The sequence below is a fragment of the Festucalex cinctus genome, chromosome 12 (genome assembly GCF_051991245.1).
Source record: "Festucalex cinctus isolate MCC-2025b chromosome 12, RoL_Fcin_1.0, whole genome shotgun sequence".
Classification (NCBI taxonomy): domain Eukaryota; kingdom Metazoa; phylum Chordata; class Actinopteri; order Syngnathiformes; family Syngnathidae; genus Festucalex; species Festucalex cinctus.
The window spans coordinates 9,046,505-9,059,180 of NC_135422.1; the positions used below are offsets into that span (position 1 = coordinate 9,046,505).

General features: G+C 38.4%; 1 protein-coding gene across 3 annotated transcripts in view; it reads left to right on the forward strand.

The window, feature by feature from the left end:
* fsip1 (fibrous sheath interacting protein 1) overlaps nt 1-12,676 on the forward strand; it is a 41,653-nt gene that overhangs the window by 643 nt on the left and 28,334 nt on the right. For 2 of the 3 annotated variants that reach the window (XM_077537930.1, XM_077537928.1), the window contains exons 2-7: nt 52-221; nt 782-863; nt 934-1,023; nt 1,397-1,512; nt 3,199-3,318; nt 6,758-6,913. In XM_077537930.1, coding sequence (XP_077394056.1) covers nt 52-221; nt 782-863; nt 934-1,023; nt 1,397-1,512; nt 3,199-3,318; nt 6,758-6,913 — 734 coding nt within the window. Of the gene's footprint in view, nt 1-51; nt 222-781; nt 864-933; nt 1,024-1,396; nt 1,513-3,198; nt 3,319-6,757; nt 6,914-7,256; nt 9,232-12,676 lie in introns of those variants that run through there. The other variant, XM_077537929.1, reaches the window with a different exon arrangement.

Below are 12,676 nucleotides of genomic sequence, written 5' to 3' on the forward strand. Positions count from 1 at the left end.
GGCTAAATGTGAGGTAAACTGTATACGCATAGCCTATATGATCCCTTTCAGGTCAATATGATATTAATGCAACCGATGAAGAAAAACAAGACCCAAAGCTGCAGAAGGCAATTGAGGAGATGAGGAGGCTTGATGAACTACTGTCAGCATGCATGGGCAGAGAAAAAGAAGCCAAGCGTCAAAGGAAGCAACGCCAAGCTGAACTCTGGCAAGAGCTAATGGTAAATAAATTAAAAATGTGCATGTTGCTCTGTTTTGTAATTTAATACCGCACCACCAGTGGAATCACTGTTGTCAAAATTACACTAAAAAAAGAGAACTTTCCTTGTAGAATGAGTCTTAAACTATAGCTTTATTTTTATTTTTTATTTTTTTGTTTAAATTGGCTGGCAAACAGTTCAGGGTGCCCCGCCTCCTGCCCATAGCCAGCTGAGATAGGCTCCAGCACTCCCTGCTACCCTTGTGAGTATCAAGCGGTTCAGAAAATGGATGGATGGATGGATGGATGGATGGATGGATGGATGGATGGATGGATGGATGGATGGATGGGATTGGTAAACAGCATTATGTGACAACACTTCTCTTTGATGATCCAAAACAATTTTTTTTTCTGAGCAAAAACATCAAGTAAAAAAACAAAAATGTAGGATGCATTAAAACCACTCTGACAAGTATAGGCCTATATTTTTTTTTTCCAAAAACTAATTTAAGTAAACATACCAGGGTAAATCTACTGTGTTACTACTACCCACCTCTGAATAAATGTGGGTATTTTTCAAAGGAGAACTTACCTGAAGGCCGCTCTGAAACCACCCAAGAAGCCATGAATGCAAAACTGTTCTGGGCTTTGGAAGCCCCGATTGGTAAGCAATAGAATAATCAGTACTGTTAAATGTCATATTCCCTGTCTAAAATGTGTTTTGTTTCTTTTAGGCTCCCCAGAGAGGGAGGACATTGAATCACTGCTTCAAACTCAGATTGGTGATGTTGAACTGGATAAAAGACTGCAAAAACTGTTAGACAGTACGTCTACGTATATTAATACAGTGTATTATTACTGAGACAATACACCTTTGCAGTTACATCACGGCAGGAGCTGCACTGTAAAAAGACAAATGTGCACTAGATGGCACTATAAGCTTAGTAACCCCCTACTGAAGTTCCTTTCTCGCTTCTCACACAGTGCTGACAGCACTGCAGTGTTTAAAGCCACATTGATCACTTGGATATATTGTACATCCAGTGGTAGGATAGTATTTATTTAGGAAGAAGTCAACAATAAACAAATGATACGACAAGGATATAGTGTCTTTACATTGCCAACCTACAGTAAAAAAATAACCTTTGCTTTCCACGGTTTTCGGTGTGTCATCTGAGGTACATTTCCATTCAACAGGTGACGAGAGTGCAGACAACTTGAGCGAAGGATCCGAGTCCGTGTGCGAAGGCAGCCAAGGTGATTCCTCGCAGAGCAAGAAGAGACAGAAAAACTTTGTCAAGAGAAATATTGAGGTATGTCAAAGTTCACGTGGAGCCAAGGGCAGTTCCAGGAATCTTCACATGACTTGGAACAAGTTTGTTTTTTTCCCAGTCTGACTAGGCTGAGGGAAAAACACATTTGGTATTTTTGAGTGCTCCACTGGGAAAAATAAAAGAATAATTGGAAGGCCTTTGATGAGACCTGTCGGTCTATCTGTCTGTCTGTCTGTCTGTTGACCGTCTGGCTTTTTACTGTTTGGTTGGTCAACTGACTGGTCTGTCGTTCTGTCTGTCAGTTTGTCTACAGTGTCTCCCTGTATTTTTGCCTGTATGACTGGGCATCTGGCATACAGGGCCGATGCCGTCCTTTGGGGCAGATGTGTTGCTAGTTAATCATCTTTTTCCTCCATTCTTACTCCGAGACCAGCCCACAATTTCGAGGGAGCAGCCTTCCAGTTACAATAGACAGCAAAATGAACCAATTGTGTTGTGCCATAGCTATGTGGTAGCCAGGTGTGATCAGCAGCCATGTCTGAATACAAATTTCATAAGAATCGTCCTTTAGAATAGAATGTTTGATTCTTGCAGTCATTATCAATTATATTCAGCCATTATTTTCACACTATAGCAAACAATTGACATGGTTTATCATACTATCATTCACAGTCATGGTTTCGGATATTGCCTTGCTAAACACATTCACAATTCAAGCAAGAACAACAACAACAACAACAACAACAAAAAGTGTGTCATTGTGCTTATTATGATTTAAAGTGGAAGTCAACAACTTTTTTTTTTTTGACAAAAATATGTTATATGCAGCCCTACTAGCCTAAATATGGTATTCTGGTTAATAGTGTGTGAGTGGAATATGAGTTAAGCAGCAAAATCCAGCCGTTTTATCCATCAGCTAATCAACCAATCACGGCGCAGCTTCAAAAAAAATAGGTGAGCTGTGATTGGTTGTTGCCTAAGCCCTGAGCAACTGTGATGTCATCTTCAGTCGACACCAAGTGGCAAAATGGCCGCCCCCTGAGATAGCTAAAAATGGCTGGATTTTGCTTCAAAACTCATATTCCACAAATATAATATTAATCAGAATGTCATGTTTAAACTAGTGAGGTCACATATAACATATTGCTATCAAGAAATGTTTGAGGTTGACTTTCCCTTTAAATGAATGGGCCATTAATCATCTCTGTCAGTTCTTATGGCTGTTAGCTAGAAAATGCACGAGAACGAACTTATTACACTATAAGCAAAGCAACAGCAAATAAAACATTACGGTTCCGGATATGCGTGCATTATATTTCACGAAACAATGACTTCTTAGTTAAAGAGAGGGGTAGGGGGTCTGTCAAGCTCTCTAAGTGGGCCGGCCAAACTGTCTGCCTTTTCTTAATCCCTCTATCAATCTGTCTCCCAATCAAAGTAAAAACCATTTACTATAAAAAGGCCATGGTCATAATTTTAAGTAAACATTCAAACTTGATAGGACCATTGTCATTTGTCACACAAACACTCTTGCTTTTAAATAATACCAGAGTCAAAATATCCGTAATGTGTTTACATGGGCAAGCATGTTTTTGATTTTGGATAACATCTGGTTAATGACACTGAATTTTTGTGTTGCTAGTACTTGTTTTTGTCCGTTTGCAAACACACGGCCCTCTGCAGTCAAGGCCTTTTGTCTTTCCCAACGTTTTTGTGCTTCACTAGCTTGTCAGGGGCAAAGGAGGCCAAGTGCTGTTGACACATGCAGAGGAAGAGCGTCTGGCCGAGCTCCTGCGAGACATAGATGAAGAGGAAGAGAAGAGTGCCAGAGGCGCAGACAACGAGGTAAGCTGCCATGGGAGCGCAGAACAGGCAACGTGTGACTTTTGCAAGTTCTTTAATGCTGCTCCCTTCTGTCTGGAGTCGCATCTAAGCAGGTGGCGATTCCATTTCACCGTGTCTGCTATCAACATTCTTCTGCAAGATATTTTTATACTTTATAGGAACCAAATGTGGTTTCCACTATCAAATATTCCTCTCACATAGTTGAATCGGGGCCTTGATCATGGTAACGATTGCGTCTGCGTTTTACAGCTAACGCTAACCGCTACACGTGTTTTGACATCTGCTTGTCCACTGAGAAGGCATCTGGGTAGAGCCTCCTCACTATAGTATCCAAAAGCTGCACACATGAGCCAGATGTCGTTCATAAGAAGCCACATGGTATTGTTTCATTTTATGACACATTTTCATCATGGTTCTGCCTGCGTCTTTGAAATTTAGTCAGAATTGTTCAGAAACAGGAAGATTTTTATAAGCTGCACACTTGACGGAGGGTGTGCCGATACTTGAGCAGTCGACATCTCACAGAATGACTATACATTTCCTACCTTCTTTAGGCATACCGTACATCTTTATCATCATTTTTTTTCTGTTTTAACCTTCCTCAATAGCACTTTTGGCAGCTGTAGGGAAGCATTGTCTTTCACACAAGTTTCCTTTTCGCAGGACCCCAACAGCTTTGCCGCCAGAATTTCCTCATGCCACGGTTTAACTTTTTGCAGTGATTGTAGTGGCAGCTACCAAATTGATGGGAGTGCAGTTGCTCAAATTTCCATATTTTACTGGCTAGAGTAAGACTTCCTGTTATTGCAAAGCGCGCTATTGCGAATGATCATGACAGAGCAAGAACATTATTTATGTCACTGGGACTTTGGCGGCGAACCATCTTCAGGACGGAGTTCCAGTTCTGCGTAGAATCCAATGGGACACATCAACTCAACATTCCTGCTCTCTTTGCCTTTTACACGGTTTTGATCTTTTCAGAATGTTATTATGTCTGGTAAACTAAGGCAATACTTTTAACAGTCCATATTAGTTGGAACCATTTTCGATATGGTATTAAGTTGTATCTTTAGGATGTGGGAGGAAACCCAAGCACAAGGAGAACATGCAAACTCCACACTGACTCTACATTATTTTACCAATATGAATTATTGCGATGATATATAATTTCCTTCTACACAACTAAGCCAAATGAGAGAACTTTCTCTGTATTAACTCATTCACTCCCAGCTGTTTTACTGGAATTTGACTGATTTTGCAAGGCCCACAGAATATTGTGTTCTATTTGTTATAAAAACACAGAACCTACCAAAAGAAGGTTTAGCATCTCTTCTTTCATTAGGAAAAAAAAAAAGAAGTATATTTTTATGTTTCCGTTTTGCAGCAATTAGCATTGGAATATAGCTAAGTTTAATCATTATTTACAAATCTGTTTAAAACAGTGGGAAAAGAGCTTTTGCAACATGGCCCCAGTTGATCTCTTATTCTCTGCTGCCACCTGCTGGCCGTTTTTGTAATAACTACCTTTGATTCAAGCGTTCTCTTCAGTTCAGAGGCTGCATCAAAGCCTTCTGTATGTTCTAGCATAAAAAACAAAACAAAACAAAAATAAAATATAAATACGTCTTTGGGAGCAAATGAGTTAAACATGAACATACATGTTTGTCACAGCCCCACTCCCCTAATGCAAGTTGACTGTAGCAGTGAAATGTGAAAGTAAATGATCAGATCCATTATACAAAATTGCACAAAAATATTTTGATTTTATCCATCCATCCATTTTCTTAACCACTTGCTCCTCACAAGGGTCGAGGGGGTGCTGGAGCCTATCCCAGCTGACTTCGGGCAATAGGCGGAGTACACCCTGAACTGGTTGCCAGCCAATTGCAGATTTTGATTTTATAGTTGGCACAAATGCCAGCCCTCCACAAAGTCTCATCGCAATTGGTTGCGAAGTTTTTGCATTGTCACTAACAAAACGTAAAATTCACTTAGTATATACAATGGTACCTTTACTTGAGATTTTGGAGTTATGAGATGTCCTCTTTGGCTGATAGTTTTGATTTGTAATGCAACCACTGATGCACTTTGAGCCATTTATTTTATAGTATTTTCGCAGACAATCATAGTTGAAACTTGCATTTACGCCGTTGTGGGCGTGAACACAGCCAACTAGCTCCAGTTGAAGCTGCTGCTCTCATTCCCTTTCACATAAGGCACACAGTCTTTGACAATGCAGCATCACAAATGCTCTCATTGGAGTATTCACTGGTAAAAAAAATAAAATAAAATAAAATAAAATGTTAGGAATAGGGATGTAACGATATCCGATTATCACGATATGTGAAGCTCACGTACGATAATTATCACGGTATTGTGGGGAGGTTGGCGATATTAAATAAAGGCCACAATATTGTAAAAAAATGAGCTTATACTAAAAAAAAAAAAAAGCACAATGTTGGGCTTTCGTACATAACAGCAATACATATAAACTACCTACAATCTCTAATAGCACTTAGCATTGAGGCACTTACTCGCTAATGCAAGCCCACATTGAATTCCTCCACATATTGACTCGCTTCACAAGCATATTACAATCCCCTTCATCTCACAATTAGTGTAGATTTTAAAATAGAAGGGCCAAAACATCCCTAATACAAATCAAACGGCACTAAAAACTAGCCACCAGAGGGTGCTAGAACTGCACAAATGGAAATCAACCTGACTTTTTTTTAATGGATGTGTAGCTTTTAAATGTCGTGAACATGACGATGACCATATTGTGGCAGTTTGAATATCACAATATTGCCGTTATCGTTACATCCCTAGTTAGGAAGGACATCAAGTGCAAAATATGCCAAACATCACTTGAGTGGCTCGCTGTGGTGATCACAGGTTGATTCTTCATCTTAGAAAATGTTGATAATAAAATGACTTATTTTTTAGACACAGCTATATTGATAACCTGGTAGCCCATTTCTTGGTAACTTTTACTCATAAACCCAATGTGTTGGGTATAAATTACCGGTACTCATCATTGACTGTGTCACGTTTGATTTTCCTCAATTTGGGTTAACCCAGTAGTTTTAAGAGTGTACTTTGTATTTGTGCATCCACAATGCATTCTGACATTTGTGGATCAAATTTTCCTCACTGATCAGAGAATACAGTTGCATTATTCGATTGTAATCTAGATCTTGTCTCATCACTGCACACCAGTGATCTCACCACTCTTCCACCCCTTTCCCTCTCTCGGGGCAGTTGATTCTGCATTAGACCGTTCAGTTGGCAATGCTGGGAGTTTGGGCGTGATCCACTATCTCATCCTTGTTACCAAGTTACAGATATGCAATGTTGAGTTGAATGTTTAGGTTGCCACAAAATAAAGGAGGCCTTTCCCGACGGTCGATGACTTATTCAACTGATGCATGTCTTCCAGGGGGACATGTGGGCTGTGCCGGTGTCGGAAAGCCAGGGTTACACCCGGGAGACGTCCGACTTGGAACGACTGATTACGATTGACTCCAAACTTTGCGATTTCCAGCCTGCCGTAGAACTGCCCTCACTGCAAAGCTCATATACACACTTAAAAGAGGTATGTTTCCCACAGAACCATGTTGAGGCCGTAAAAGAAATAGTTCTCGTCGTGCCCCCATAACTCTTGCAGACATGATTCAGAGAGGCAATTGTTAAGAGAATAAGCGTAATATAAAACAAAACAGCAGGGCATTAATGGCAACAGCTTGTAAAATTCTTTGCAATTAACCTTTGGGAAGTCAGCACTATTTAAAAAATGGCAAAGTGCTTGCTGCGGTAATCACTTTTCCATCATCATAAATTACGCACTTTGAGCTTCTTGTGCATTTTCCCCTGAACATTTTTCATCAAGTTAAGCATTATTCAGTCATGATTAGCAATGTTGTTTTTTTTATACAAAGAAGGTAGGTGGTGTGAGACTCCTTGGAACCAGAGTGGTTATGATGCAAATATTCAGCATTTGGACAATGAGAGACTGCACCCAAATATGCCACCACAATGGATTTCGAGATAAATCAACTAATCTGTGATTGTGGAAAAACAACAATTAATGTATTCACCATTTTGCTGCAGCGTACCTGCATTTTCATGGGTTGACATAATTTTAAATGTGACCATTGTTTTTATTACTTGGACAAAAATGCTTTGCTTGATGTCAGGAGCACATGGAAATAACCAAAATCCAAGTTTCCTCCCTGGAGTTGTTTTGACAGACTTTCACTACATCTACCTTCAGTTTCTAAGTAAGTGAAAATCATATTCTTTTAGGTTGACATCAGGACACTGACTTGGACATTGAATAGCATTTTTTCATTGCAATTACTGTATTGTATATATATTGCTTTGGGGTTAGCAGATATATAAAACACATTTAATGAGGAAGTACCAAAAAAATATTAAGCAAATAATAAAATAGTAACTGAGAAAAGTAACAGTATGTCAGCAACACTGCATAAATCAACATCAATTAAAGTTTGTCTCTATTTGAGAGGAGCCTGTTAGAAAGACCTTGGACCAAAGAGGGAACATGAGGGAACGACGTTATCTGTAGCTGTTAAGACTATTCCACCATGCCTGACTGCAAACAACCCTCAAACCAGTCAATCATGATCTTCAGAAATTATCCCATCATAAGCATCTGTTCATTTCACAAAGCAAGGCCCAGGAAAGACAATAAGTACAGGTAGTCTGGAATAAAAGGATAAGTAGATTGCAACATGTCATGCCCTGTCATGACTTTTTCCAGTGTGTTTTACTACAAACAGGACCCAACCAAATTAGTTCTGACCTTCTAAAATAATCCCATCAAGACCATCTGTAGTATATTTTGCAAAGCGAAGCCCAAGAAAGACAATATGTAGGACTACAAAATTCAACCCCAACCAGTCTGTCCTTTCATTTTTAGGGATGTAACGATACCGGCAATATCGCGATATCACAATGTTTAATCTCCCACAATATATCGTCGTCATCATGTCACAATATTAAAAGCAGCATATCTGTAAAAAAAAAAAATCAGGTTGCTTTCCATTTGTGCAGTTCTAGCACCCTCTGTTGGCTAGTTTTTTTTAGTGCAGTTTCACTTTCACAAGGCATGTTTTGGCCCTTATGCGTTTTAAAATCCACGCTAATATTTTTATATATGTTTTTATAATATGTTCATTGCTGTATAAGCACAATATTGATTTAGTTTTTTTTTTTAGTAGGAGTCCTTTTTTAATTATTATTTTTTTTTTACAATATTGTGACTTTTTTTTTTTTTATATCGCCAACCTCCCCACAATATCGTGATAATTACCGTATTGTGATGTTTGGATATCGTTGCATCCCTATTCATTTTCCTCCTTTGCCAGTATTGTGCCCCATCTTCTTGTTGATTTGTGTATATTCCGGGTCAAAATCCAGCTAGATTTGGAAAAACATTCCAAAAAATAATATAGATTCAAGGATTTTCAGATAGACTTCCTGTGTCTGAGCAGTGATTACAGCGGGCTGGTGGCAAGATGAGTTGAACCCTCACTTGATAGAATATTTTCTTGATTACTGCCATCTTCAGACAAAAATTAAATACATGTATATCATCACATAAATGGAGCTAATACTCCCTACACACCATCAATGTGCAGTTACATTTTATTCTAATATGGCAAAATAAAATGAAAATGTGTTCCCTGAGGTCACATCGGATATGGTCATCTTTGTGCACTGGTGACCTGAACCGGAAAGAAGTCTTGTTTTACCAAATTCACAAGTCGGTGGTCTATAACCCCTCTTGTTTTGCATCCATCTTTTAGTCTAAGTGTTTACAATCCTTTAATCACCATATTTTGTGACTTACCACATGTATGTTTGTTGTAAATTAAAGCTTTAATAACGTTGATGCCTTTCCTTTGAAAACGCCGTGTTTCTTCACTGAATTTCCAGTTTGGTCTTCAGATGACTCTCACATCAAACAGCGCTCAAGTGTCTATTTCCAGGCCAAATGTCCAGACGCAGATCTTAAGTTTGGCCATGGTTCGAAATGTGAGCTCAGGGTTATCGCAGGATTTATTTTCACTGAGGTTTCACCACATGGTAGGTTCAGAAAGGATCAGAGTGTCCTTTTAGAACAAAACCGAAGGAAAAAAAAAAACATTTTATAAAGCTTGAGAATTTTACACTGCACTTTCGTGAGCCTTCATAATATAGCATACAGAAACATTTACAATGATTGAAGCCAAGAGTTGGAATCTATGTCCGTATCCAAAAACGTGATAATTTTACTCGTGCAAAATCCTTTGAAGTAGAAATGATGTATAAACTGTTGAAGATGATGCCTGGTGTGCGGTTGATCATGCCAAACGATCTGCATGCAATCATATAGATGAGTTAAGTGAACATGACAAGAAGTAGTGCACTAATAATTTTTGTGTCAAGGTAAGAAATTCAACATGCTGATTCAGCTAAATGCATCCACCTTAGGAAAAACAACAAGTTCTCACCGCCATCCTGTGGCCAGCAAGACCAAAGCTCACAGTTGAAATTGTCTTGAGTGTTTAGGAAAAGACAATCCAGTCCTTGTTCAAATCCCGTGTTATGAATGGACCTTTGGCTAATAGTACAAAAAAATGTGTTATTACTGGCCAGCTGGATGTGTAACTTTGAATGACCTACTTTTTGTCCTTGCCTTTAATCTCGCATGATTCAAAAGATTTCGGGAAAGTCAAATTCTCTATCATCCATTTTGCCATCTGCTCTGTATTAGCGTTGACATGGTCACATTTAGTTTTTAATAACTTCGACAATGACACACTTAATATGCTGTGATAGTATTTAGCTAACAACTAATGCGTCCAAGCAGAAGGTCAATTTAAAGTACTGGATGGATGGATGGATGGATGGATGGATGGATGGATGAAAAAAATCATCCATCCATTTTCTACAGCCTAACGCTTGTATTCATCAGGGTTGAATCTATTCCACCTATGCCCTAAAAGTTGCTGCCAGCTTATATGAAAAGAGATGCCGCTTCCACAATATTTTATTTTTTTTTCAAAGCATGTCATTCCCGCTGTAAAATCTGAAGGCGGTCATAAAAGCAAATGTGCTTTGTTTTGTGGTTTACTTTCTTCTCTGCAGAAGCTTGCACTGATCAGTACTAGTGTTAACCCCTGTATTTATTTTTATTTTTTTTGGGCAGCAGATTATGTTGAACATTTCGTATCGAAAAGTATTTCCCATCAAATTTTCTAGCTAGCCAGCTTTAGTTAGCGGTTGGATTAACATTATTGTTTGAACGTGATAGCCGTTAGATTAATGTTACGTTATAGCTATAATTTCCTTTTTTTTTTTTTTTTAATTTTTTTTTTTGCCTTTCACCATGAATCTACCTCATGTCTGTCATTTTACAAAATCATATCATTTTGGTTTCATTTTGTTCATGAATTAAAATATCCATAGATTTTAATCATAGTTTTTTGCATACTGATTTTAACCGCAATTATTGTTTATTGATGAGGGTTTTAGTTTAGTCTAGTTTTAGTCTGGTGAAAGATGTGGTAATGTCTGGTGAAAAACACAAATATTTTTGTTGAGTTTTTGTTGACGATATTAACACTAGTCAGCACTCCCTAACTAGAACCAGTTAGACCAGTGGTTCCCAAACTTTTTTCTTTTCTTTTTTTTTTTTGCAGTGTACCCCTTTTGGCGATGACATTATTTAGAATTAGTTTTGAAATGGTCCTCCTCATCATTCTGTTCACATTTTGACATCACGAGACTAAAGTCACCAAACGATTGATCAACACTATTTTGCCATTATACTCTTCAAACTCTCTCATATGGCGTTTGCAACAGAAATACTGGGAGAGTCACTGAAAGACATGAAACAGACATGCTTGAAAATTGTATGGGTCGTATGTACGGTCTCACCTGTCAGTCATTATTATTATAGCTACGGTACATCACAGATTGGTTTGCATGACCATCTTTGCTGTCTAAAACTGCATCGACGTGACGTGGCTTAAAGACGTGATTATTATTTGGATAAGCAGTCAAGAGTGATCCTCCGTAAAACTATACTGTAATTCTTTTAATAACTATTCCTTCTTAAGACAGTCCAAAAAATGGAAAGTGCCACTTCAAAGTAGTAAAAACAGTAGCAAGCCTCAATAAATAAACATCTTGCCTCAAGCTTTTCGCACTTGGCGGAGGTAACTAGCTCCTCTTTAGTCACCATCGTAGTTGTTGCCTGTCTGGCAAAGCAGAAAACAGTGTTTTGCCTGGATGAGGCCAGCTTGTTAGGTCTTGTATCATTGTAACGTTGGCACAGCATTTCGTCAGCCCCCCATCAGAACGTAATTACAGGGTTGTTTGAGGTTGACTAAGAAGGACCGGCTCCAGAAAGGGAACAAGGTTTTCTCTTTCATTGGCAAATATTAAGACACGTGGAAATGCTCACAAAGTCTTCTGTGCACTCGCAACTCATTTTGCACTCAAGTTTGCACGATTTGCCAAATGTTTTAGTTGTATAGGTCTAGGAAAGTTGCGTGACATCTCAAAGTATTGACACTGTGTTTAAAACATTATAGCCCTTTTTCATATTCATTGCGCTCCCTTTAATTTGCTATTGCTCTGAATTGTTCTCAGTAAAAACATGTTTATGGCTTCAGCAACCACCCTTCTGAAGTTCAACAAGAAAAGGTCATAATTAATTATTTATTTAGGCTCTTTTCATAAGGGCATATTTAAAAAAAAAAAAAATGTGCCTATTGTGAAAATTAATGAAAGCATTATGGTAGTTCCAATCATTTTAATTTGATTTGATTGCATCAGATTTATTTATTTATTTTTTTCTTTCACAAGGTCACCAGCTGTTTGTTGGTTATTGGTTAGCTATATTCTGATGAAAGGCAATGAGGTCACATCGTGTGGTTGGTCATGAGCACTTGTGTTTTTAACCACAGGGAATTTGAAACAAGTTGTCGTCATGAATGGTGCGTTCGGCCAACATAATGTGGTCAACAATTTTTGGCTCATCGTGTAATTAAATAATACCATGGCCAAAACTTTCTGTGAGATGGTCATGTAGATGAGCTTTCATTTTAAATCACCATGTATGCAGAGTTTTATTAAAATGCAGTAAATTAGACCAGGGCCCGGTTGTTCAAAACTCGGTTATAGCTTTAACCGTTGGTTAAGTAGATTTAACCGACCGTTTTCTTTAACGGCACTGTTATCCTGTTGTTCAAAACTCTGTTAACTTTAACCTGCTGTTAACTTTCTGTTAACAGCGTGGTTAACTCTGTGTTTGTGGCTCATGCTGCCTTCATGATGCCCACTG